At 43.0% G+C, this 27878-nt stretch overlaps 4 protein-coding genes and 1 non-coding gene across 9 annotated transcripts in view; 4 read left to right on the plus strand and 1 right to left on the minus strand.

Annotated features, from left to right (window-relative positions):
- The window catches only part of atg5 (ATG5 autophagy related 5 homolog (S. cerevisiae)), a 30195-nt gene extending 22877 nt beyond the window's left edge, over positions 1–7318 (minus strand). The window contains exons 1-6 of the mRNA XM_041881496.2: positions 7218–7318; positions 6248–6409; positions 5744–5871; positions 5179–5257; positions 3944–4106; positions 3370–3464 (exon numbers count right to left, since the gene is read on the minus strand). Coding sequence (XP_041737430.2) covers positions 3370–3464; positions 3944–4106; positions 5179–5257; positions 5744–5871; positions 6248–6355 — 573 coding nt within the window. The 5' untranslated portion in view covers positions 6356–6409; positions 7218–7318. The remainder of the gene's footprint in view (positions 1–3369; positions 3465–3943; positions 4107–5178; positions 5258–5743; positions 5872–6247; positions 6410–7217) is intronic.
- Positions 7319–7604: 286 nt separating this feature from the next.
- Positions 7605–9803, plus strand: dctn3 (dynactin 3 (p22)). The gene is made up of 7 exons (XM_041881497.2): positions 7605–7760; positions 8081–8165; positions 8308–8394; positions 8528–8611; positions 8731–8789; positions 8928–8987; positions 9325–9803. Exons 1-7 carry the CDS (start codon positions 7659–7661, stop codon positions 9409–9411), a joined length of 564 nt encoding a protein of 187 aa, XP_041737431.1. The 5' UTR covers positions 7605–7658; the 3' UTR covers positions 9412–9803.
- Positions 9804–11575: 1772 nt separating this feature from the next.
- nt5c3a (5'-nucleotidase, cytosolic IIIA) lies at positions 11576–26899 on the plus strand. Its single transcript, XM_045208729.1, is given in 11 exon segments — positions 11576–11799; positions 23394–23408; positions 23410–23493; positions 23631–23700; positions 23793–23839; positions 23952–24037; positions 24129–24218; positions 24462–24624; positions 24796–24832; positions 24835–24995; positions 25155–26899. Coding segments are annotated over 11 exon segments (1038 nt in total). The 5' UTR covers positions 11576–11616; the 3' UTR covers positions 25257–26899.
- trnap-agg lies at positions 26753–26824 on the plus strand. The gene has a single exon. It is a non-coding gene; the product is annotated as a tRNA-Pro (tRNA).
- A 541-nt stretch (positions 26900–27440) lies between the features above and the next one.
- bbs9 (Bardet-Biedl syndrome 9) overlaps positions 27441–27878 on the plus strand; it is a gene marked incomplete at its 3' end in the record, with an annotated part of 46251 nt that continues 45813 nt past the window's right edge. For 4 of the 5 annotated variants that reach the window (XM_045208724.1, XM_045208726.1, XM_045208727.1 and 1 more), the window contains 1 exon segment: positions 27441–27570. 5 annotated transcript variants of the gene reach the window in all.

Here is a 27878-nt window from a genome sequence, read left to right on the forward strand (position 1 = left end):
TTTTGCATCTGGACCCGGATAGCTTTGTCCACCGTTGGTTTGGAGTACACAAGTACATTTCTGTCTAGACCCAAGAAATCCTGTTGCGCATGGTGTGTCTGTGGTTTTACAACCACTGTTTTATTATTGTGTTGGACCGTTTTATTATAGGCGGGGGAAAAAATGCTCTGTTGAAGTGTGAAATGAGTTACATATGTACCTAGTTTTGGGACACAACATCAGGAGTCTGTGTATTGGTTGTCCAACCGATGTTGTGTCCCAAAGCTAATGTGTACCAGGCTTTTGTTTCATTTTGCATATATTTTTTATTGATAGCTATACAGTGCATTCGGAAAGTATTCAGACTTTTTCCACATTAAAATAGATTAAATAAAAAAATCTACACACAATATCCGATAATGACAAAGTGAAAACAGGTTTTTAGAAACTTTTGCTAATTTTTTTAAGAGCTAAGAAACAGAAGTATTCAGATCCTTTGCTATGAGACTCTAAATTGAGCTCAGGTGCATCCTGTTTCCATTGATCATCCTTGAGATGTTTCTACAACTTGATTGGAGTCCACCTGTGGTAAATTCAACTGATTGGACATGATTGGGAAAGGCACACACCTGTCTATTTAAGGTCCCACAGTTGACAGTGCATGTCAGAGCAAAAACCAAGCCATGAGGTCAAAGGAATTGTCCGTAGAGCTCCGAGACAGGATTGTGTCGTGGCACAGATCTGGGAGAAGGGTACAAAAAAATTCTGCAGCATTGAAGGTCCCCAAGAACACAGTGGCCTCCATCATTCTTAAATGGAAGAAATTTGAAACCACCAAGACTCTTCCTAGAGCTGGCCGCCCGGCCAAACTGAGCAATCGGGGGAGAAGGGCCTTGGTCAGGGAGGTGACCATGAACCTGATGGTCACTCTGACAGAGCTCCAGAGTTCCTCTGTGGAGATGGGAGAACCTTCCAGAAGAACAACCATCTCTAGAGCACTCCACCAATCAGGCCTTTATGGTAGAGTTGCCAGACGAAAGCCACTCCTCAGTAAAAGGCACATGACAGCCCGCAAGGACTCTCAGCATGAGAAACATGATTCTCTGGTCTGATGAAACCAAGATTGAAGTCTTTGGCCTGAATGCCAAGCGTCACGTCTGGAGGAAACCTGGCACCATCCCTATGGTGAAGCATGGTGGTGACAGCATCATGCTGTGGGGATGTTTTTCAGTGGCAGGGACTGGGTGACTAGACAGGATCGAAGGAAAGATGAACGGAGCAAAGTACAGAGAGATCCTTGATGAAAACCTGCTCCAGAGCCCGCAGGACCTCAGACAGGGGCGAAGGTTCAGCTTCCAACAGGACAACAACCCTAAGCACACAGCCAAGACAACACAGGAGTGGCTTTGGGACAAGTCTCTGAATGTCCTTGAGTGGCCCAGCCAGAGCCTGGACTTGAACCCGATCGAACATCTCTGGAGAGACACGAAAATGGCTGTGCAGTGACGCTCCCCATCCAACCTGACAGAGCTTGAGAGGATCTGCAGAGAAGAATGGGAGATCTCACCAAATACAGGTGTGCCAAGCTTGTAGCACTCGAGGCTGTAATCGCTGCCAACGGTGCTTCAACAAAGTTCTGAGTAAAGGGTCTGAATACTTATGTAAATTTAATTTTCAGTTCTTTTTTTATTCTTTTTTTCAAAAATGTCTAAAAACCTGTTTTCTCTTTGTCATTATGGGGTATTGTGTGGAGATTGAGGGGAAAAAAACAATGTAATCAATTTTAGAATAAGGCTGTAACGTAACAAATGTGGAAAAAGTCAAGGGCTCTGAATACTTTCCCGAATGCTCTGTATATCCACGTGACAGAATTGGACACAATATTATAATTGAAGACTAGGCATTACATCGCATTTTCCTGGAAGTGGCAAAAAATATTAATAATCTCATTTTGTGGTAACATTTAGTTTCCTTTACCAACTAAAAGTCAATATAGGCCTAGACGTTTTAGTCAACACTTAAATGATATATTTTATTGTTCTGTTTGGTCGTCTTTAATTTTGAATAGATTTATGATTGTAACATTCCAGTGAAAACATTGATGAGAGATTTTATGGGCATAAAGGCTGACATCTGTTGTAACACAGCAGCAAAGCCCTGACAACCTACTCTGACTCCTCTGGAGAAATGTCCACATCAATCTATATTTAGCAATATATCGCTAGAACCCCTTCACCACTGACTCGTCCAAACATGCCTTCATTTGTTTATTCTTGTTGAGAAGAGATGGCCTCGAATACTTTGGAATAAGGTAGGCAAAGCTATATACCAGTCGAGCCGATCCAGAGGGCTTATCGGATAGCAGAGTGCATTGAACGCAGTCTTGGGTACAATCATGCCCGTTCCAGGCGCACCATTTACCCACATGTTTTCCCTACACTATGGGATATACACAGGCTAATGTTTTCCTGACCTTCAGGGCGATACACTGGCGCTTATTCATTTTTTGAGGGAATTTTATTTGAGTCATGGATCCGCGGGATCCCCCTTAGGAATTCGCCTGTGCCCGCGCACATCATTTGAGTTGCACTCATCCAACTATAAACTAGTAAAACTAAACGCTTACCAAGCACACAGTCAAAACAAACATTAGGCTAACTAATTTGTAGTTGTAATGGGTGGGTGATATCTGGCAAAATATGAGGGTTGTTTGATTTATCTGCTGTTATCAAAGGAGTTTAACGAAATAAACATTTGTTTGGAAAATGTTATTCACTGAATATCTCCAGGAAATGTTTTGCAACTGAGCACTTCTGCAGGGTCGTTTCTGTCACTGGATGACAATAAATTACAAGCTTACTAACAAATAAAAAGTTGCTCAACAGCAGCCCACTTTAATCATTGCCATTGGCCTTGGGGGGTGTCCTATCCATGAAGCAACTTACTAGTCCGTCATACAGCACCATCTACGGGACAGTTCAGGTACTACACTGCATCGTCATAATACAAGGCAGTTGAGTGACAATAAATTCCTGATTGTGTTGGTATGCGGTTTGTGCTGCACATTTCAGTTGTAAAATTGTATTTTTGTGTACTGTGTATTTTGTTGCATTCTTCTGATTTTCATATTCACTCAATGCTTTCTCATATCCTAAATACAGTATCATGTTCTATTTGCTTATCAGACGATAAAAGACTATTCTGTCATTACTGTGCATTGCCGTATTTGTGACCTGTCGTATATTTTTTTGATTGCATCGATGACATCATCTATTAACAGTACCAGTGATGCCACACTGCAGGTCACACTGCATGTTGATGTCAACATCATTGAAATTTATTTTTTGTTTAAGGCTGTGATGTCAACAAGACATGTATCAGCCCATTTACCAGGTATATCCTGAAGGGGATGTAGCGGAAGCCTCCCTCTTCTGTGGGGTATTCCATCAGCTTACGGTTCATGGCCCAGAACTGGTCAAACTTATCTGAGGAACGCAACACAACAACATTTACATACAAACTGTCCCCATCTCCTTTTTTGTTTTTAACCAGCTCTACAAGGCTGCTCTACAAGGCTTCTGAAACCCTTTTAACCTGTCCCGGTTTCTAACTCCCCTCCCCTGTATCTCACTTTCACACAATGTTAGCTTTTGAAATATTTCAGATCTGCTTTCTCTTCTGGGTGGAGTTGTAACTGTCTCTTTCTCTCTCTGTTTCTGGTCTGTTTTGGTTATGGAAACCTCCAAAAGAGTATATTTTGGTAAGTGAGAAAAAAATAAAACTTTGCAGCTGAGGCAAAGACACTGTTCAGAGAGTGTGGGTGGTGTGGGCTTGAGTGGTAGGGTTTGTGGGGGTTGTTGAGTAGAGGGGCAAGATAAGGGTACAGAGTCCCAAAGTAAATACTTAAGTATGTGTGTGTGTGTGTGTGTGTGTGTGTGTGTGTGTGTGTGTGTGTGGCCCTCACCGTTCTGCAGGCCCATCCACAGCTGCTTGTGGTCTTTCTTCTGCATGTCGTTGATGACCTGGCTCTTGTGTTTGAGGGCGTCCGCCTCCTTGATGCTGGACATGAAGTGGGCCTCGATCACAGAGTTAGAGGGGCAGTGGAGCAGGTCACACTCTGGGAAATTCTACCGCAGAGAAACCACACAGGCAGGACTGATTTTTAGCACTGTATACCAGCGGGTTGGAACCGGTTCAGGGAACCGGAACCGGAAAATAACAAAACATTTCAAGGAACAAAAGTGATCCATACTGTTTCGAAACAGAACCGTTATTTTAAAAGCATGGGAACCGGTTAATAACGTTATTTGACGTTCCAGGCATTTTTTTCTAGTCCCACAACAAAACACAACAAAGCGCCCATGCAAAGCCCTCACCTTGTCACTCAGAAACGTATTCCAGTGTCTGCCTGCAAGCTGAAAATCTTTGCATGTGCTACCTGCCCCTCCCACGTCTGAAGCATAGGCTGGTGATTGTACTGACATAACAAGCTTGATTCAGAAGATAGGAAGAGAGATTTTTAATTAGCTAGAGAAAAACGGATTAACTTTTCCAATGCTAATTAAGGATAATATAGGCCTAGATATAATGTTTCACGTTGGATTTATTAACTACAAAAAGGTAAGACGTGTTTTAAATTCTGGTGCCACACTGCACACACAGGCTTGTTAGCTTGCTAGCTCAAGCTTGTTAGCTAGCTACCTTAAAGGACATTCAAAGTTCCTCCATAGAAGCCGCTCCTCTTAGGTATAATTCTGTGGACCTAATTAATATAATGCATGTCATAACAAGATGCCCAGCGCTTCAAGCCTCCTATTCAACCCTCTCTCCCCACCCTCAAAATTTCCGTCGCATCTTGCGCCATAGGCTACACTGGTCTGTCCATCATGCATGTAAACAACTAGCTTGTCGCACTGACTGGTGAAGTAATTGAATTAGCTAAATGTTTTTTAAAAACTGTTGATTTCATAGGTTAAAAAAGGAACAGGAAGGAACGATATAAACCGTTACTTTTTTTTAGATCGAACCGATTCAGAACTTTTTTTTGGGGTCGGAACAGTGAAACGGAAATGAAAAAAAAATGGTTATATTCAGAGCAAAATGATTGGAAAATAATTTCGGTTCCAACCCCTGCTGTATACAGGCCAGCATTTGGAGGATTCTACATTTATTTGCTGCAAAACAAATTATGTGTTGTACCTTAAAGTGCACAGTGATGCTCCAGGGCAGGGCAGTGTTGGAGGCATGCAGGTCAAACAGCAATCCGATTGGATAGTGCCTGCAATGAATAAACACAGCCACACCACATTAGTAGAGGAAACAGGGCTTCATTCTATTCCAACCCTGAATCATAATGAGTTATCCTCTCCTTCACCTTGGGCTGGATCCTAAGTAACCGCTTAATAGGTTTGAAAGGAAATAATTTAAATCAACACCTTATTTACCCAAAGGTCTGAGTTACGTGTGTATGTCAATTTAAGATTAGGACCCTTATGTCCAACCAAATGTCCAATGCTTGTGTTGGGCTGCCACCTGGTGCCTGAAATGTAATACTGCAGACAATTGGTATGTAGTCTCCTCATTGATTATGATGACAGGAGGCGAGTTGATCTGTAAAATATTTACTTTACTGCTGTGCTAGGACACATGTTTCTACAGAGGGGCACAGGGAATTCTAACCATTATCTTCACTAGTGGTTATTAAAACAAGTTAATGATTTACAACACACATAGCCCTCAAAGTCGTCATTTAAAGCTCACCCACCATTTGAGTGGCGTTCCCTCGAAATCAAACCACATCTCCTCTACGTCCTCGGCCTTCATGACCTTCAGGAAATGCTTTTTCACCTTGTCTGTGACCAGAGTCAGGTAGCTCACCCTTGGTAGGAGGAGCTGAGGAAAGAACAGCAGAGAGGGGGAGAAGAAAGGTGCTCAATTTAGGCTCCTGCAAGAGTCCATGGCTCAAGCCAGCTCAGTAGTCATCATGTGTGTGACCTGAATTAGCTAGACCTATGTCACAAAAGCCATGTCCATTGCACAGGATGCTGGTCGCACCTTAATTGGGGAGGACGGGCTCGTGGAATGGCTGGAGCGGAATGGTATCAAATACATCAAACACATGGTTTCCATGTGTTTGATGCCATTCCATTCGCGCCATTCCAGCCATTATTATGAGCCGTCCTCCCCTCAGCAGCTTCCACTGGCATTGTCCAGTAGAGCAACATCCGTTTTTTTTTTAGAGTACTAGTCTGCATGATGTCATACTTACATAGAAGGGTTCGGCCTCTCTCTCTGTGATCTCATCCTGGTAAAGTGTGAAGCAGGTCGGAATCCGACCAAACCAAACATCTCGCAGCACGTCCTTGTCATCTGCCATCCTCCCGTCGCTCCCAGTGGCACATAAAGGAAGTACTCTCTAGCTACAAACTACCTGTCATCAACAGATTAAAGGGTCAATCTGTGATTGGTACATCCATTGTGGGACTTTTAAATGAATGTTATATACCCATTGATTCTTGAAGAGTATCATTGATCAATTCCTCATGAGTTGAACTGTCTTACCCCATCCGAACCCAAAATATGAGATTGTAATTGTAAACAAACCCTGTATAGCCTCAAAACATGCTAAAACTATAATGATCGGTCTATGAGTGGCAGGGTTCCGTTGTTGTTTGAACTCTAGATTTTGCCCCAATGACAGACAGTCAGTCTGATATGAGAGAGTACACCAGAACGGTAATATTCGAAAGCTCTCTACAGAACTTGTCAATCAACCTCTCTTTGGAACCAGTCAATCACAGGTCTGCAAAGAGTTCGAATCTTACCACAGTTTGTGAACACACAACTTCAACTAGCCAGCGTTACGCTAGTGGAGAAATACAAAGTGCTAGTTAGCTAACGTGTTAGCTAGATACTGAAACTAACTAGCCACGACTTCACTGGTGGTGAGGAATACGATTACATTGAACATAGTTAACTAAGCAATGGTGTATTAGTTACTTTGCAACGACATACATGCAATGTCATGGTTGTAAGTTTGATGCAGTAAATTATTCTGTATTGACTTGCTAGCTAGCCAACTAGCTAGATAGCTGCGTATGCTACCTAGCCTGTCACTGACACCGGCAGGAATAGTAGCGACGCTGTGGACATATTTGAAAGTTTGCCCTAAACAAGTGGTAGGACTAGGAGCAGATCATTTCTAAAAGTTTTGAGACAAATGATGAACAACATCTTACTTTTCTAGAGCGTTTGTAACAAGCTGCGATGAAGGAAGAGGGCCGTGGTGGTGTTATCATTCGCCTGTCAAGGAAAAAAAGCAAGGAAATCCCCCTTTTCCCTGACGAGGTGTAACGCGCAGTATAGAGCGACATCCAGCGTTCATTGTAGTGTATTGCAATAATCAGGTCGAGATGGTTGTATTCAGTGCAAAGAGGACCTATAAAGTTGTTGGTTAGAGACGATTATTTTGATTCGCTTAGTAATCGATAAGTCATTTTGTAGTTATTGGTAGTTTCATTTACAGCTTGCAAACCACAGAAGTTTTCTTTGGGGACAACAAATATGGCGCCTTTCACGGTCCGTAGATTTGTTTGCTATAATGCAATAAATATGCGCCGTCGGCTGTTGTACGTCATTGCAACGATCCAAATCTATTTGTTGTGCTCCCTGAATCAAGAATGGATAGGAAAGCTGAAGTTGATAACCTCGAAACGCGTCTTGAGACGCTGGAAAGTCGTATATACGGTGAAAGAAGGAACAAGGGAGGGAAACCCGTGAAGGTTTGCCGATAATGTTTTATATTAGAAATGCAGAATAGTGATTCAACTGGCTGCTAGCTTTGGCTAGCTAGCTAGCGAACCCCCTTTTTGCACACAGATTTTATACATATGTGTGTGAAGAACAGCTATGCCAGTGCATTCCAACTAGCTACAATCCAACATGTTAATGTTGAGCGAGTACTTGCTAACTAGATAGCTAGCTAAATAACTCACAATGCCAGCACAGCCATAAACACAGTTTATTTTCACATTGACAGTTCGATGAGGGCAAGTTTTGCTTTTTAGTTTATCTTCTTTATATAATGCACTCTGTTCCGTAGTGCGCCGATTCCCTCTCCAGAGTTCAGGCCGCCCTTGCAAACACTGCAAATAAGAGGGAACGAGTGAAGATTCTACACAAAAAGAGTGAGTGACATCTTAGACAACACATAACTGTGACTTGGACGGGACACATTATTACCAGGACAATCACAAAGGTGGGTTAATTGTGATTATATTTCCCACATAGTAACTAATATATATTCTGCAACCTTTGTTCTCTGTACAGTTGAAGACCTGCTGAAGTATCTGGACCCTCAGTTCACTGACCACATCACTGTTCCTGATGCCATGAAGCTGGAATTCATCCTTGCTGGTAAGAGTTTTTTATTTAAAATATGTGAGTAAATGTTGGCAAATTTGGTCCTGCATCATGGTGATTGAGTAGGCCTCTGGCATATGGGTATGTGCCTCCAGTCTCAAACTCATGCACTTGTTTCTCCCCACAGAGGAGGACTTCCTGCTTTCCCAGGCCACCCTTCTGGAGCAGGTCAGCAACCTCCAGCCGCTATTGGACAGCAACTACATCCGAGGTCAGTGAGAGGGAATCTAAGTACCTTTGCAAATGGTCTGTGTGAAGTGTTGATGGGATGATGGGTTAAATAGTGTTTGTTATGTTGAACGCAACTCAGTGTAAAGTTCTCATTCACAGATGTGCCAGAGCATGCCACCAAGCTACAGCGTTTGTCTCAGATTCACATCAAAGAGCAGGTATGAACCCCCCCACCTTTACTTATTCTCGCCCCTCTTTTCTTGATTTTGTCTTTCCTCACAAGTCAATCTAGACACGCTAGAATGACTTGTGAATTGCAGTATCTTGGTGACACCATACTTGTCATTTTCCCAAAGGACCAAACTGAGGCCCAGTCCCTAGAGGTGAAGAAGCTGTTTGAGGAGTACAACAAAATGGTACCTTTCCTTCATTATAATGGCAAATACTGTCTTGATGGATTAATGGAATTATTGAAGTGAATAAATAACACTGATCAAGCCAGAGGAAGATGTATCGGAGGTTAGCTAGTGAAACTTTGAAGAGTACATTGGCTGTCATGTCTTCTGACCTCCTCGGTCAGATGAATGAAAGTGAGTGGTTGCTAAAAGTAATTAGCTAGCTTGTTGTTTCTGTCACAAGTCATGTTGAACTCTGAGAAATGTCTAGTCTGCTTAATTATTAATTATAGTCTGGGCTAATGGAATGAACTGCCTGGCCCACCAAATGATCTTTGAACCTTGACCTCTTTGGCAGATGTTCCTGCTGTCCAAGCAGTTCACCCAGTGGGATGAGAGCCTGCGGAACGTGGAGGAGGCCAAGGTCATCCGTCAAGTGGAGTAGCGACCATGTCCAGTGATGACCGTTATGACAATGTCACGGCTTGATGTCATCCGTGTGTCCTATATGCAGCTTAATATAACTTGCTGGAGATTATTGTTATTTATTTACAGCTACATCTAGAGACATTTGCATAGCTTTTTTTTTTTTGCAACCTTCTTGTACATTTATTCAACATACAATGTACCCATGCATTCCAAGTCTGCAACACTGCTCCAGGCAGTCACAAGACACTGCTTTTTTTCTGGGTCGCTTGACAGAAGAAAAGCATAGAGAAGAATTTGCACACTAACTTATTTCTTCTTCCACAGTCCTGGTTTTAAATGGTTTTAAATCAGACAGCATGACCGCAAATGTAAAGTAATTGCAATAAAATCCATATTATTCAACTTGAACTGTTTGGTTTACTTCAGTTTGTGCAGGATGTATTTCAGTATATTGTTGTAAAACAACTAAAGTCTGAAACTACAAATGTGTGCTTGAATTCAGCTGTGCCTGAGATTATTTTTCTGTTTGCATTTAATTACAGTTATTTCAATAGCCATATCTATGACTAAAAATAGAATACGTTTTACAATCGGCGAGATACAATTGATCGATTGTAAAACGTCTTCTTTTTTAGTCACAAGCTAGGTTTCCATCCAACTTGCGACAGATTTTAATGATAATATTCTAAAATCTGTATAAAATAATATGCGCATTTTCCCACCAGAGATGTTTCCATCAAACGGATTTATTGCGGCTAAAAGCCTGTGCGTGATGACGTAGTGCACATAAAAACGTTTATTGTAAAATGTCCATGTACCGAATGAAAAATATAATCGGTTAAATTCTATTGATAGTTTTGTCAGAACAACTGTTGCGTAATAGCAAATGTGCCCACCCTGGTCTTGGCACGAGCACTTTAGCCAACTGCTCAACAGCTGCGGGTAGGCTACCTACATTATGAGATTATTATGGATAGAGTGATATTTTTTATTGTCAAACGGCAGCCGCATCGATCATTATGTCACCAGAATAAGATCCCTCGATTTTTATTGGAAAGGAGCGTCAAGCTCATCACATGCACTTTCACCACCCTGTGAAATTCATCATAATTTATTTAATCTGTAGCCTAATAAACTGTAGGTTTCCCGAGTCGTAGTGGGACCAAACAACATATAATCGCGTGACTCCAAGTTTACTTCGATATGATGGTTATTATATGAATATTTGCGCATAAAGAGATGTCCACCGCAATTTCTCACACAATTAATTTTACCGACACAAAAAGAGCCCACCATTTCGAACGAACAAATTGTCTGTCGGCATTTAGTTCAACATTTATTGTACGGGCATATCCTATTTCCATCAGCCCGGTCGTGACTTTTTTCATGAAGCAGGTAATTCATCCGCATGAAATGGTTGGATGGAAACCTGGTTATAGATATGGCTAGTATTTCAACAGCTTACAAATTGTGGTACAGCATCAACAAACATTTTTGACTTCCCCTTGCCTCTTTTCAAGTCACGAGCTTGCTAACGTTAGAGAATATATATCCTCGCCTCCTCAAACCCCTTTGGATGAGAAAGCCAGAGGTCTTTCCCCTCTGACCTCCAATGGGCTTTGAGAAGGGAGAAGGAGGCGAAAAGAGAGAACGCGATGAGGATACAATTGAGATGCTCCCGCTGTCTAGCGCGCGATCGGTATTGTGGTCAATTTGGCAGCAGATGGGAGCAATTTTCATTGTAATTGATTAGTCCTTCTTGTGTAAAACACGCATCATTGGTTATGTTGGTAAATCTTTTTCTTCATACAATATCTGAAATGCAGACTAAAATATTGCATAATACAGGCAGACACGCACGCACCCTATCATATTATTGGGCTATAGAAATGACTAATGTAATTCATTGTAATGACAAATGTAATGTATTCTTATTACTTAATCTGTTTTGTTGGGGCTCGTTTCCATGTAACTGAAACTGAAAATGTGTATACATTTCTTAATTATAGCATTTTACTCTATGCATTACCAACACAATTATATCAAATATTTGGGTCCGTTTGGTTAAATACCCCTGGATGATTAAAAAAATGTTGGTATAAATGCACATCACCCCCCCACTTTCTCCCCCAGTGGTAGCGGCAGGAGGGTACATGTACGTACGTACGTCAGTTACAGCCGCAGCCACAGCGCAGCCGCCAATCGACTCGAGGGAGGGACTATGTTCGAGAAAGGACTAGGGTCGTTTGTTAGGAGCGGCACAACCATGGACAAGACTGCCGTGGTAAAAGTCGGTGCGGCGGCCAGTGCCAGTGTATGTGCCCTATTCGGTGGTGTGGTTCTCGCCCAGTACATGTTCGCCAAGAAGAAGAGAGCGGGAAAGAAAACGAAGATCATCGAGATGGTGAGTGGACTCGCGCGTGCTATTCATGCTCATGCGTGCATTGCGCAGTCCCCGGATGTTCGTAGAAATAGCAAGGGTGGTTTAGAGGTCATTATTTGCTACATAGCTATCGTGGTGTCACGAAAAGCTGTCCAAAATCGTGACATGACAGTAAACTGACGCTGTTTGTCAGCTAGTCCTATTGTCCTAATCTTTTTGTTGAGAGGATGTTGGTACAATGGTTTGTTTCAGAGTTATGCAAACAATGCAGAGTCCCCTCTGCTCTACCCTCGAGTCCCCTGTCCAAAATGACAACAACTAAACAAGTTGTGAAGCCAAATTACAGTCTGTCTATCAAACAAGTTCAGTCACTTGTTAAATCCACTTCAATCAGTGTAGATTAAGGGGAGGGGATGGGTTAAAGAAGGATCTTTAAGCCTTGAGACATGGATTGTGTATGTGTGCCATTCAGAGGGTGAATGGGCAAGACAAAATATTTAAGTACCTTTGAACGAGGGTATGGTAGTAGGTGCCAGGCGCACCGGTTTGTGTCAAAAACTGCAATGCTGCTGGGTTGTCCATGCTCAACAATTTCCTGTGTATATCAAGAATGGTCCACGACCCAAAGGACATCCAGCCAACTTGACACAACTGTGGGAAGCATTGGAGTCAACATGGGCCAGCATCTGTGTGGAACACTTTTCACACCTTGTAGAGTCCATGCCCTGACAAATTGAGGCTGTTTTGAGGGCAAAAGGGGGTACAACTCAATATTAGAAAGTTGTACTCAGTGTATGTCTATTCTCTATATTCTAATCCTGAAGATACCTTTTGGTATTCTGTTTCACAGAACCTAGATAGTAGGCCTATGGGTGGGCATGAAATTTAGCGTGTTGACCCATTCAGTCACACCAAACTAATTCCAGGAATGACCTGTTGGCTGCTCTATTCCCTACTGTCTGACTGGGGTTCTATTTAGGCAAACTTTGCTCTCTGCTTTTCATTACATTGTCCCCAGCATGGGAAGGACATATGCATTTGATGATGGCTCAACTGTTGCAACACACACATACACTCCAAAGTATCCAGATTGAAGCAAGCGTGCGCATGTAGCCTGATGTCCCAGCCCACAGTGGTGTCCTGTTGGGGTCAATGATATGCATCTACTCTACAACATGGTTGGAGTTTGGGATGGAAATGGTCTCATGTATTGAACCTCATTGGCCACTAGATGGCAGGCAAGAACAACATTTGGAACGCTTCATGCTTGCTCTCAAGCAAATTAAACACTTCACTCCACTTTCTCCATGGGGAAATTGGCAATAGACAGTCTTGCTCAGCGCTTTACTTCATATTGGACATATTTTTCAGTTTGATCTATGTAGATATTTTAGAAAAATATTGTTACACCATGTACTAGTATTATGTTGTGTGAAGTTTCCCCAAAACGTTCGTTCATGATCTTACTACTACAAAGCTTTCAATATTACTTTAAAAGTATTACTTTGACTCCAGCATAGAACCAGTGTCTTTACATTATGGTTAGGCCTATACAGTGTGTAGGAGCCGGTTTGGCCTGTTTATGTGTTGTGTATATGTTTTCTGTCATGGGTCAGTTTTACTTGTTTTGTACACTAGAGGGCACTATATGTTGGTCACAGGTCACGGTGTGTGTGTATATAGGTAGCACAGGTTACCAGGAAGGGTTAGCACAGGTGAGAGGAGAGCGCATACAGTTCTTACTGTATCACAGATACAGCTTATAGCATGCATCTCTCTGCACCTTTTGTATAGGAATATGTGTATTGGAGCTATTTATATTTTATATGCGCAATAAATGGGAACTTCACCCAAAAAGAGTAACGTTTGGAAAGCAGATTTTTGTGGATGTGTTATGGACAGCTCTCTCCTGTGCCAGTGGCTTTTCATAGGGAATCACCACCACACAGTGGTTAAGTCACTCAACAAAGTCTAGACCTAAATAGTCCAAGGAAGGGTGAACAACACAATACAGAGTACAGGCGTATATTGCTGGATAAGTGGCCTTGTTAGGCCTGAGGTCACAGAAATGTTCTCTCTGGCCTCTCCTGTGTCATGGCAGGCTTAACCAGGGGCAACAGAGTTACAACCTTCCTCCTTTGCAGAGAGGGAGTTTATCTAAGACAGAGCGGGCCTGTGCTGTGGTGATACTGTTAGCTGAAGAGCTCTTACAGCAGACACTGTCCACTTTACTGTCTAATTACTTATTCATATTTATGAGGTGGAGTGGAGTATAGGGCCAAGGGGATTTGTCTGTCTCTGTTTCTCTTATACACTTTCTCTCAATGGGGAAGACTTCTAATAGGACAATTTCTACTCCTGCCCAGAGCCAGTAAGAGCAAATACTGTTTTAGGTTTTTCAGTGGGCACTAGAAGTTTTAAGAGAAACGCATTCTAATGAGAATGTTATTAAGCTATGATGAAATGTTCTGTGGTAATGTGGAAGATACTTTGCCAAACTAAATAGGGCCTAACCACAGCCCTGCTGTTATCACAGAGCAGCACACGCAGCTTATCAGAATGCTGTTCCTGACAACCAGGAACCACTTCAAATGATTGGATGTGCTGCAAAGTTACAATTTTGGCTCAAAGTCAAAACTCATGAACTAAAACATTGTCAGCAGCATGCCCTTGCAGCCCTTATTAAAGTATTTATTTATCTTCTGCCCTTGTTCCCCATAGTAGGTCTTGTATTTACATTTGCTGGAGAAATGTTCAGTAGATTATCTTACATTGACTGATTCACCCCAGAGAACCACTCTTCCCTATATCTGTGTAGGCATAATGCTGTCACAAAGGCTCAGGTAAATGGACATGCATAGCCCTATTGTTATCTCTAGCCAAATGCCTCAAAGCACCTCTTCCACTCTGTTGTTGCACAATGGCTGATAGTAGTCTGAATGCAGACTACTACGAATTAACTCCAACCCGCATACTCTGCTCTAGCACTATGTCCTCTATAACCTTTGACTTTAGTGAACAAGGCTGGGGTGTGAGGACGAGACGCGCTCCGCTGTAGAAAGGAATGTTGAGCCAGCACTTTCACGGATGTTGAAAAAGTACCAAAACTGACAATGGGTTTTAAATGGTGTTTCCCCTAGTTTTATTTTTTTTCGGGTGAGGCAGAATCGCCAATGGACTCCCTTTCAGCACCTGATGTGTGACAGCTTTCCCAATGATTGTAGAAAATGTAAGCCTATTTATGGGGGGAAAAAACATTTTAGATTGGGTGGAACCTGTTTTTGTATATCCTTGTTGTTTTTATGTCTTATACAGCAGTCTTCTAAGTGTATCTGTTTTAGCCTACTGCCCCAAGGCTTGGGAGGAGAGAGATTGGATTTCTCACCTACAAATGATACCAGTGTCAGAAACCCAATGGTCACCATGGTAGAGAAAATGCAGACCTGAATATGATTGGCCAGCCCTTGCGTTGTCTAGTTATTTGATCAATGTTGATTGGATAGGTGTGTGTATGTAGTCTCATTTTGGTGAAGTTTGATTGGGACTCTGTGCCCTAGTTAGGCCTATTGAAAGGTGGTATGAGACCCTGCAGCTGAGGTAGGGTTTCTCTTGTCCTAGCATGCTATGTGCTAGGCCTAAGTAATGACTGACTGTGACAGAGCTCTTAGATATTGCCACATTCACATGCTAGTCAGAACTAGGAAACTCTGAAACTTCCGACTTGCTAACTGGTTATACAGGCATATAACCTACAGAAAAAAAACTCAGATGGCTTCTCATTGGTGGAGAGCAAAGTGGCTGAACCATGACCCTTTGACCCTGGGCATTCCATAGCCACACACACACCGTGTTGGGCAGGGGAGGGGTCTTGAAATGTGTGTGCTCAGCGTTGGTGGAGAAATGCACCTCAGTGTTTCGTCCCTGGCCTGGCAATAATCCAGAGAAGTAGGAGGGCTGTTTCTGTTGCATCATGTGATTTGAAATGGATTCCAGTTACAGTACCTCTTTTAAAAGCTGAGGGGCCAGGGTCAGAGGTCAAAGGTAAACTACTGCCATGGGGCTATTCCCTGTCATCTCTCATCTACTGGCCGTGTGTGTGTGTGTGTGTGTTATGACATGTTAATTTAATCTTTGTGTGTCCTGTGTGTTTATGGCATGTTAATTTAATCTTTGTGTGTCCTGTGTGTGTTATGACATGTTAATTTAATCTTTGTGTGTCTGTGTGTTTATGGCATGTTAATTTAATCTTTGTGTCCCCTGTGTGTTTATGGCATGTTAATTTAATCTTTGTGTGTCCTGATTAATTTAATCTTGTGGTGTGTTAGGATATAATTTAATCTTTGTGTGTTTATGACATGTAAGTTGAAGCTGTGTTTGTGTCAGTGCGTCACTGGCCTCTTATAACGGGGAGGGATTATCTGATCAAATCTATTTTGGGTGACGCCCCCTCAGTTGCGTTGCCTATATAAGCCCTCTGCTGACAGAGAACCTTTTCTTCACTCCCTTCACTTTTTTGCACAAGACCAGAGGAAAAGGTAAGCGTGTGTGTGTGTTGTTGGTCAGAGCCCTGCTGTTAGCACCAGCTACAAATCGCTCTGGAGGGTCACGTTCATGTGTCGGAGAAAGGATGTACTGAATGCATGGAAGAAGATGAGAATTCATGGAATATTATGTAGTCTATACTGTAAAATATAATCAGAGGAGGGTGTGTTAATAATTGATAGTTGTAAATAGGTATGACTGGTATTCGGAGCTATTAGTGTGTGGATTCTGCTAAGTTTGTAACTCATTCTTGAATATTAGATCTAAAGGTGTAGTCTCGTGTTTTTAAGACCGAAGAATGTTGTCAATGTAGCCTTTGTATCTGGAACGGTGTTTATTAGAAGACATTGTGACACATGACATTGCGTAAACAACTCAAATGTACCAAAGGTGAGGTTGTTCTGTTCCATGGATCAGGGATCTAAATCTGTTTTGGAAGACTTAAAGGAGCCCGGAGCCCCAGTCTATTACATAAAGTGTAGTGAGAGGGTTGTAAGAAGGGGTGGGGTGAAGGGGTTCCAAACTTCAACCCACATCCCTGGTCATAACCTTGGACACTCCCACTGATACCACAGAACAGTCTTGCTACACTATTGCATACCATTTTGATGGGTGTGTGTGTACAGTTGTTTGTTCATGGGGTGTGGGCTATTTCAAAACTCAAACACACTCTGGTGAAGGAATCCCCAGGTATCTAGTTTACACCCCCAATCCCCAGCTCCATCCCCCCTTCAGTCAAGGTTGGGCTTTATTAGCAACCTTAAAAATACACTCAAGGGGAGAAAGGGGTGTGCACACACACCAGCTGGAGGTAGTATTCATGGTTCGTTGCATTCCTGCCCTGACATGTCAACAGGCCTTCAACTGAGCTATAGATCTGTCTGTCTCTCTCACTTCTCCACCTGAACCTAGTTCATTGCCTGATCATTAGCCTAATACTGTAGTGAGATCACCAAGTCACGTAGCTAAGAGTCAATAGAAAATATTGGTGTCTGCAGCCCTGGAAGTTGTTTGTTTCAGGTCTCCTCCCCCCTCCTGGCCTGGGGCTTGTTTGTGTGGTGGTCAGTTATGTCAGGAAGGAGGATCCCTAACATCAGCTGTTCCATGGGGGGCTGGGGCACAAGGGGAGGGGGGTGTTGTGATATCCAGTTTGTCTACTCCTGGCTACCTTGGCCCAAAAAAATTATGGTGCTCTTTTAAACTCGACCCCGCCCCACCAAATACTAACCATAGGCACAACCCAAGTTAACCTCAACACTTTATTTTTTATTTTTGAGTCCTCCTCCCCTCCCTCCAGAGGGGCATTCTTTTCAATGATTGATTTGAAATGTCTATTATCAATTCAGTGATGGGTGTAACATGCTACTTGTAGAAATACAGTACCAGTCAAAAGTTTGGACACACCTACTCATTTATTTGTACTATTTTCTACATTATAGAATAATAGTGAAGACATAAAAACTATGAAATAACACATATGGAATCATGTAGTAACCAATAAAGTGTTAAACAAATCAAAATATATTTGAGATTCTTCAAATAGCCACCCTTTGCCTTGATGACAGCTTTGCACACTCTTGGCATTCTCTCAACCAGCTTCACCTGGAATGCTTTTCCAACCATTTTGAAGGAGTTCCACATGCTGACCACTTGTTGCCTGTTTTTCCTTCACTCTGCGGTCCAACTCATCCCAAACCATCTCAATTAGGTTGAGGTCGGGGGATTGTGGAGGCCAGGTCATCTGATGCAGCACTCCATCACTCTCCTTCTTGGTAAAATAGCCCTTGCACAGCCTGGAGGTGTATTGGGTCATTGTCCTGTTGAAAAACAAATGATAGTCCCACTAAGCCCAAACCAGATGGGATGGCGTATCGCTGCAGAATGCTGTGGTAGCCATGCTGGTTAAGTGTGCCTTGAATTTTAAATAAATCACAGACCGTGTCACCAGCAAAGCACCCCCACACCATCACACCACCTCCTCCATGCTTTACTTTGGGAAATACACATGCGGAGATCATCCGTTCACCTACACCGCTTCTCACAAAAACACGGCGGTTGGAACCAAAAATCTCAAATATGGACTCCAGACCAAAGGACACATTTCCACCGGTCTAATATCCATTGCTTGTGTTTCTTGGCCCAAACAAGTCTCTTCTTCTTATTGGTGTCCTTTAGTAGTGGTTTCTTTGCAGCAATTCAACCATGAAGGCCTGATTCACACAGTCTCCTCTGAACAGTTGATGTTGAGATGTGTCTGTTACTTGAACTCTGAGAAGCATTTATTTGGGCTGCAATTTCTGAGGCTGGTAACTCTAATGAACTTATCCTCTGCAGCAGAGGTAACTTTTCATTTTTATTTCACCATTATTTAACCAGGTAAGCCAGTTGAGAACAAGTTCTCATTTACAACTGCCACCTGTCCAAGATAAAGCAAAGCAGTGCGATTTAAAAACAACAGAGTTACATATGGGGTAAACAAAACAAAGTCAAAAATACAACAGAAAAAATATATATATACAGTGTGTGCAAATGTAGCAAGTTATGGAGGTAAGGCAATAAATAGGCCATAGTGCAAAATAATTACAATTTTGTATTAACACTGGAATGATAGATGTGCAAGAGATGATGTGCAAATAGAGATACTGGGGTGCAAATGAGCAAAATAAATAACAATATGGGGATGAGGTAGTTGGGTGGGCTAATTTCAGATGGTCTGTGTACAGGTGCAGTGATCGGTAAGGTGCTCTGACAACTGATGCTTAAAGTTAGTGAGGGAGATAAGAGTCTCCAGCTTCAGAGATTTTTGCAGTTCATTCCAGTCATTGGCAGCAGAGAACTGGAAGGAATGGCAGCTAAAGGAGGTGTTGGCTTTGGGGATGACCAGTGAGAAATACCTGCTGGAGCGCATACTACAGGTGGATGTAGCTATGGTGACCAATGAGCTAAGATAAGACGGGGATTTGCCTAGCAGTGATTTATAGATGACCTGGAGCCAGTGGGTTTGGCAACAAATATGTAGTGAGGACCAGCCAACAAGAGCGTACAGGTCACAGTGGTGGGTAGTATATGGGGCTTCGGTGACAAAACGGATGGCACTGTGATAGACTACATCCAATTTGCTGAGTAGAGTGTTGGAGGCTATTTTGTAAATGACAGCGCCTAAGTCAAGGATCGGTAGGATATTTAACTTTGGATTGGAGATGCTTAATGTGAGTCTGGAAGGAGAGTTTACAGTCTAACCAGACACCTAGGTATTTGTAGTGGTCCACATACTCTAGGTCAGACCCGCCGAGAGTAGTGATTCTAGTCGGGTGGGCGGGTGCCAGCAGCGTTCGATTGAAGAGCATGCATTTAGTTTTACTAGTGTTTTAAAAGCAGTTGGAGGCTACGGAAGGAGTGTTGTATGGCATTGAAGCTTGTTTGGAGGTTTGTTAACACAGTGTCCAATGTAGGGCCAGATGTATACAAAGTGGTGTCGTCTGCGTAGAGGTGGATCTGAGAGTCACCAGCAGCAAGAGCGACATCATTGATATACACAGAGAAAAGGGTCGGCCCGAGAATTGAACCCTGTGGCACCCCCATAGAGACTGCCATAGGTCCAGACAACAGGCCCTCCGATTTGACACATTGAACTGTATCTGAGAAGTAGTTGGTGAACCAGTCAAGGCAGTCATTTTAGAAACCAAGGCTATTTAGTCTGCCAATAAGAATGCGGTGGTTGACAGTCGAAAGCCTTGGCTAGGTCAATGAAGACGGCTGCACAGTACTGTCTATTATCGATCGCGGTTATAATATAGTTTAGGACCTTGAGCATGGCTGAGGTGCACCCATGATTCGAAATGGTCGGTGATCTGTTTTGTTAACTTGGCCTTCAAAAACTTTCGAAGGGCAGGATGGATATAGGTCTGTAACAGTTTGGATATAGAGTGTCACCCCCTTTGAAGAGGGGGATGACCGCGGCAGCTTTCCAATCTCTGGGTATCTCAGACGTTACGAAAGAGAGGGCTAGTAATAGGGGTTGCGACAATTTTGGCGGCTAATTTTAGAAAGAAAGGGTCCAGATTGTCTAGCCCAGATGATTTGTAGGGGTCCAGATTTTTCAGCTCTTTCAGAACATCAGCTGTCTGAATTTGTGTGAAGGAGAAGCGGGGGGGGCATGGGCAAGTTGCAGCGGAGGGTGCTTGTGTATATTGGTTCCTAACTTCCCTGAAAGGTTGCATATCGCGGGGGCCATTCGATGCTAATGCAGTACGCCACAGGATGTTTTTGTGCTGGTCAAGGGCAGTCAAGTCTGAGGAGAACCAGGGGCTATATCTGTTGTTAGTTCTGAATTTTTTGAATGGGGCATGCTTATTTAAGATTGAGAGGAAAGCACGTTTAAAGAACAACCAGGCATCCTCTACTGACGGAATGAGATCGATATCCCTCCAGGATACCTGGGCCAGGTCAATTAGGAAGGCCTGCTCGCTAAAGTGTTTTAGGGAGCGTTTGACAGTGATGAGGGGTGGTCGTTTGACCGCGGACCTGTTACGGACGCAGGCAAAAAGGCAGTGATCGCTGAGATCCTGGTTGAAGACAGCGGAGGTGTATTTAGAGGGTAAGTTAGTCAGGATGATATCTATGAGGGTGCCCATGTTTACGGATTTAGGGTTGTACCTGGTAGGTTCCTTGATAATTTGTGTGAGATTGAGGGCATCTAGTTTGGATGGCCGGGGTGTTAAGCATATCCCAGTTTAGGTCACCAAGCAGGATAGATGGGGGGCAATCAATTCACATATGGTGTCCAGGGCACAGCTGGGGGCTGAGGGGGGTCTGTAGCAAGCAGGCAACAGTGAGACTTATTTCTGGAAAGGTGGATTTTTAGAAGTAGGAGCTCAAACTGTTTGGGCACAGATCTGGATAGTATGATAGAGCTCTGCAGGCTATCTCTACAGTAGATTGCAACTCCACGCCCTTTGGCAGTTCTATCTAGACGGAAAATGTTGTAGTTGGGGATGGACATTTTCTGAATTTTTGGTGGCCTTCCTAAACCAGGATTCAGACACTGCTAGAACATCAGGGTTGGCGGAGTGTGCTAACGCAGTGAATAACTCAAACTTAGGGAGGAGGCTTCTGATGTTAACATGCAAAAAACCAAGGCTTTTACGGTTACAGAAGTCAACAAATGATAGCGCCTGGGGAGTAGGAGGGATACTGGGGGCTGCAGGGCCTGGGTTAACCTCTACATCACCAGAGGAGGACTAGAATAAGGATACGGCTAAAGGCTTTAAGAACTGGTCTTTTAGTGCGTTGGGTACAGAGAATAAAAGGGGCAGATTTCTGGGCGTTGTAGAATAGATTCGGGGCATTATGTACAGACAAGGATATGGAAGAATATGAGTACAGAGGAGGTAAACCTAAGCGTTGGGTAACAATGAAAGAGATGGCATCACTGGAGGCACCGATTTGAGCCGGTCTCCGCGTGTATGGGGGTGGAACAAAGGAGCTATTTGAGGCAGTTTTAGAGGGACTTGGGGCTCTACAGTGAAAGTGTATAATAAGCAGTAACTGGAACAGCAATAGGCAAGGCATATTGACATGGGAGAGAGGCATAACGCAATCACAGGTGTTATTCGAGAGAGCTAAGACAACAACTGGTAATGGCGATTAAAGTTTGGGCTGAGGCTAAACAGATAAACAGGACAGGGTACCGTGTAAAGGAACAGTCCAGAAAGCATCAGCTGTGCAGCTGAGTGATCATAAGGTCCAGTGAAACAGCAATATGTGAGTCCGAGAGCAGTTCGAATTGGTGCTACAGCACAGGCGAGCAAGAAGCACGGCTGTTGAATTGCGTGTGCTAGCGGGCCGGGGCTAGCAGATGGATCTTCGTGGTCGTCGCAACGGGAAGCCTGTTGAAGCCACAGACCAGTCGTGATGTATCGGCGGGGCTCCGTGTCGACACTAGGAGGTCCCGTCCGGTTGACAGAGAGGTAGATAGCCGGGAGATGGGCCTGACTCGAGGCTAGCTCAAGGCTGATTAGCCAACAACAACATCCATTCGGTTGCAGCTAGCTAGTTGCGATGATCTGGTGTTAAAGGTCCAGTGATTCAGTGATTCCGGCAGAAAATCCGATATGTTCTGGGTCGATAACGCGCTGTGCAGACAGTGCAGACTGGCCGATAATAGTCCAGGCTAGAGCTGGCTGGTAGGTAGTGCAGGCCACGGACAATGGTGAAAAACCGCTAACGGTGGCTAATAGCAAGTAGCTAGTCAGCTGGCTATTCCCGTCCGGTAGACCGAGGTAGATAGCCGGGATATGGGCCTGGCTCGAGGCTAGCTCAAGGCTAACTGGTCGGGGCGTGGTGCCAACAGCAAATCGCGGTAGCTAGTGCGAAAGGTATAATTAGAACTAATAGTTCAACTGGAGATTCTAGATGATAAAAGGTAAGTAAAAATAGAATCCGTTCCACATTGAGTGAGGCGGGTTGCAGGAAAGTATATTTAGTAGATGGATGAAAAGTGTGATAGGGAAATATATACGAAAAAGACAAAAAAAGCAAAAAACAGGCTATTTACACGGACACACTACAGAGTACACGACCACACTGCTACGCCATCTTGGAACATCTGGGTCTTCCTTTCCTGAGGCGGTCCTCATGAGAGCCAGTTTCATCATAGCGCTTGATGGTTTTTGTGACTGAACTTTCAAAGTTCTTGAAATGTTCTGTATTGACTGACCTTCATGTCTTAAAGTAATGATGGACTGTCGTTTCTCTTTGCTTATTTGAGCTGTTCTTGCCATAATATGGACTTGGTATTTTACCAAATAGGGCTATCCTCTGTATACCCCCTACCTTGTCACAACACAACTAATTGGCTCAAACGCATTAAGAAGGAAAGACATTTCACAAATTAACATTTAACAAGGCACACCTGTTAATTGAAATGCATTCCAGGTGACTACCTCATGAAGCTGGTTGAGAGAATGGCAAGAGTGTGCAAAGCTGTCATCAAGGCAAAGGTTGGCTGGTACTGTATATTAGAAGCATACTTGACGATCTCTTTCGTGTCTTTCGCGCTCTCCATCTCTCAGATGCCAGAGTTTGAGAAAGAACACGGTCCACATGAGGGATCCAGAGCGCGTGGAACAGATCATCTGTGGCATGATCAAGGGTGGAGCCTCCAAACTACAGGTACAGTAAGAGGGGAAGGGTGTGCAAAGAGAAATGGGCTGTTTGTATTGGATGAACAGTGACACCCTGTGGTGACAGTAGGATGACCACAGAGTTATCGCTGACTCCCCTCTATGGCTCTCCTGGTTTGTCTTTAGATCATCACTGACTTTGACATGACATTAAGCCGGTTCGCAGTCAACGGCAAACGCTGCCCCACGTGTCATAGTAAGTACAACATAAAACCAGCTCAACATTCACTGGGATTCTGAATAAGTTACCTGCCTATCAGTCTGACCAAAGTCCTTCTCTCCACATAGATATCATTGACAACTGCAAGCTTGTCACCGAAGATTGTAGGACGAAGGTTTGTTTATGATGTTACTTTGATATTGCTTAATAGTATTTGTAGGTGTCACAAAAGCATAAATGTACTAGCATATGTGTTAATGCTAATTGATTTTCCGTCTGTCTTTTAGTTACTGGAGCTTAAGAACACATATTACCCCATAGAGATCGACCCCCATCTAACAATGGAGGAGAAGTATCCATTTATGGTAGAATGGTGAGTAGAAGCGCACACACACACACACACACACACACACACACACACACAATTGCTCTCACTAAGGCACAGTCTGTGTGTGTGTTGACAGGTATTTTAAGTCCCACACATTACTGGTGGAACAGAGGCTACAAAAGGACAAACTCTCCGAGGTGGTGAGAGACTCGGACGCCTGCCTGAGGTAAGACCTGATAGAAAAATTTGAAATAATTACAGAAAGCAGCCCATGACACTAGTTGAGCCAGAGTGGCTGTTATTGCCTCTTCATGAACACAAGCTCTACGAAATAGTATGTGTCTAGCTGTGTATGTACAGTATAATTTGTTAATATTTGTCTGTGAATAGTTTTCATTCATATAAGCTGTATGTCTGTCCTACAGAGAGGTCTATTGGTAGTTTTAATGCTTACATGTCTGTCCTACAGGGAGGGCTATGAGCAGTTCTTTGACCGGCTCCAGCAGCACAACGTGCCCGTGTTCATCTTCTCAGCGGGTCTGGGAGACGTCCTGGAGGAGATCATCCACCAGGCAGGGGTCTACCACCCCAACGTCAAGGTGGTCTCCAACTTTATGGACTTCGACGAGAATGTAAGTCCCCCCCTGTCCCTCGAGGAGAACTTGGTACATGCTGAGGATAGGCCTGAGTTTCTGAGTGTTGATAAAGCTGATAATAAAGCAATGGTTCTACCTGGGTGTATGCATTGCATTAGCATCAGTTGGCTCAGTTCCATTTAAACTCTAGTATTTTTCTTCTCTCAGGGCGAGCTGAGGGGCTTCAAGGGAGAGCTGATCCATGTTTCAACAAGCACGACGGCGCCCTGCGCAACACAGAGTACTTCAAACAGGTGAAGGACAACTGCAACATCGTGCTGCTGGGAGACTCGTTAGGCGACCTCAACATGGCTGACGGTGTGCCCAATGTGGAGAACATCCTCAAGATCGGCTTCCTCAACGACAAGGTGCCCGACACCTCACACCTAAATCGCCAGTCAGCAACTCTATCTGCTCCCATCACCAGCTAAATTGCTGGATATTAATAGTCTTAAGATGTGACTATAGTGATGTATGTGCTGTGTGTGCGCCAATCTGCGTAGTAACTCTTCTCTCTTCCCTGGCAGGTGGAGGAGCGTTTGGCGAAATATCTGGACTCTTATGACATCGTCCTGGTAAAGGACGAGACTCTAGAAGTGCCCAATTCCATCCTTCAGAAGATTCTATAACTCCTCCCCCCCTCCATATCATACTGACACGCTTCCCCAAACCCATGGAAAAGGAACCGACCCCCAGACGGATGTTACTGGCCCCCCCCCGCCACCGACTCACAGCCTCTCGGCAGACACTAGCTCCATGGACGCGCCTTTCACCTTTTTATGAAGACATTTATTCTTCTCTGAATGAACTATTTTAATGTACACAGCATCAGTCTTTGTTTGTGTCTATGTCTGTCTGCAATCTTGTCAACATCCTCCACCCCATAACAAAAAATGAATAGCAACCAAAAAAAAGACATGCGAACAAACTCTTTTATAATTTGCACATTATTGTTATTAATAATATTTGTGATATTGTACTTGTATCAGTGTACAAAGCTTGCAAATCATAAACCGAGCATCCACACAAGAACACAGCGACGTCTTTGAAACAGTCCTAGCATGCATTTCACCACACTATGTCATCTTGCATTGTGCAACAGTTTGGTTACAGGAATCAATGTAGGTCTGAAAAAATAACTAACCTGTCTATGGGTGAACCATACACTCACAGACATTGGTATGAATATTATCAGTTGTTTTAAGGATGTAGTAATGGATTCTGTCTTACACAAGAAAAGCCATGTATACACCTCCATTATGAGTTTTTTCACATGGGGACTTTGCTACGGTAGCCACACTGCAAAGTAGCACTTTATTTTACAGGAGTACTAGCACTGCACATTTGATGTGCCATTTAAATAGACTGCATGGTTATAATAGATACCCTATGGTGCTTATATCAAGAATTTAAACAAAATTGTCAACGACAGTTGCAATAAGAGTAGTAAATAGTGGTGCTAAAGATTTTTCTAAGTTAGTTGTGGGGTATTACTGTTAGTGTAAGCTCTTTATGAATGATATAGTGTAAAATAAAGCACTACCAAAGAAGTCATTACACAGAGGAAAAGTAGCCTACTCAATAGGCAGTACATTACAAGAGAACACCGCTGGGTAAAGCATTGTCTGTGGATCAGCGACATTCAATAAGACTCATATTTTGTTTAGTTTGGCCTTTTATCCACACCCATTGACCTTTTTTTTTTTTTTGTGGTTCAAATTTTAACTACCTCAAGCTTTGAACTGTTTCTCCACCCCCTTTTAAGTTTCTCAGTTTTGTCTTGCACATGTTTGTTGACGTTATATTTAAAATGTTAGCGTTTTAAATGTGCTACTACACCTGCATGTTGCCTTTTCTTAACTTTGAATTCGTCTAAAGTACAGGGGGGAAAACATGTCAATAAAACTTGTCAAATAACAAATAGGGGTTCTCTGTTCAACTGTATAATCAAGGTTGTGTGGAGATTGTGGTTGAAACCAAGCTGTAATACTAAAATGGACCTCTAGATGACGACAAAGTCCAAATAAATGTGAAGTTTTCACTGTAGTTGGTTACAAAAACATGTCTGCAAAATCCATACATACGTGGCATTCTAGTGCTGGGCTTTGTCCTTATTCATCCACATGGCTCGTTGGTCTAGGGGTATGATTCTCGCTTAGGGTGCGAGAGGTCCCGGGTTCAAATCCCGGACGAGCCCTACTTTTACTAAAAATACGGAACCGAATGACTGAGAGACAAATTATTGTAATAAAGACTAACGTGTGAAACATTACGGATATACAAGAAATCCCTGAGTGAGTTCCAAGATGCACAAGGCAACATATTATTGAGAAATTGGTTGCAAATCTATGGTTAGAATACAGTTTTCATTCCATGGACCTTGGAATAAGATTGGCTGTGCCATTCAATTGCTATATTATCATCACGTTTTAATGTCACATGCACAAGTACAGTGAAATGCCTTTCTTGCAAACTCAAAACCCAACAATGCAATAACAATGTAATACTAGAGGAAAAAAAACACGAGAAATAAGAAATGTGCCTCAAACATATGGGTGTGTGTATATATATATATAATATATATATAAGCAATGAACCGTTATTAGAAAAAACACTTTTATATATTTTGCATTTCATATCGAACATATTTTAGTAAAATGTAATGTGCAATCACGTGATTAGATTCAGATCATTTTACCTGCTCTTACCTGAACATTTGTAGTCTCGTGCACCAGACAAGAACGTCTGCGCAGAATAAAAACTCAGTTTCCCATAAATCTGTGAGTTTCTGATCATGCGCGCAAGTACTCGAGTCTATAGTTAGTGTCACTGCTATGACAACAGGGAGATGGCTTCAAGCAAGTTGATGAGGCACACTCAAAATGTGATTTTTATCTGAACTGCGAACCCCATACGTTTACATACAGGTTCGTCTTGTCAGAGGTAAGAGAGGCACGTTTAGAATTTGGGAATGTCGCTGGAATGTTGAAACTAGACGCTTGTTAGCCTCCAAGCCATGCACAAGCACAGCCAGCGCTAATTAGCCAGCTAACTAGCTCGAGGTGTTTCCTGGGTGGCTAGCTTGCTACCGCTTGCTTGTTACCTATAGAGAATCATGCAAGTCGTCCAGTTTAGTTTGTTTTTGTTCTGTTCATAACAATAGTTCAACACATGGACAATGCTTGCACGCAACCCCTACTAGCTAGCAAGTTTTATCAACAGATTATGCATGTTGAAGTTGCTAACTAGAT

This window comes from Coregonus clupeaformis, chromosome 28, assembly GCF_020615455.1.
Source record: "Coregonus clupeaformis isolate EN_2021a chromosome 28, ASM2061545v1, whole genome shotgun sequence".
Classification (NCBI taxonomy): domain Eukaryota; kingdom Metazoa; phylum Chordata; class Actinopteri; order Salmoniformes; family Salmonidae; genus Coregonus; species Coregonus clupeaformis.

Bases quoted from the DNA above. Each gene is read 5' to 3' on its own strand.
- dctn3 (XM_041881497.2), top strand. From the start codon at position 7,659: ATGGATAGGAAAGCTGAAGTTGATAACCTCGAAACGCGTCTTGAGACG. The intron at 7,761-8,080 runs GTTTGCCGATAA...TCTGTTCCGTAG, and splicing joins AGGGAGGGAAACCCGTGAAG to TGCGCCGATTCCCTCTCCAG. The intron at 8,395-8,527 runs GTAAGAGTTTTT...TTCTCCCCACAG, and splicing joins GCTGGAATTCATCCTTGCTG to AGGAGGACTTCCTGCTTTCC.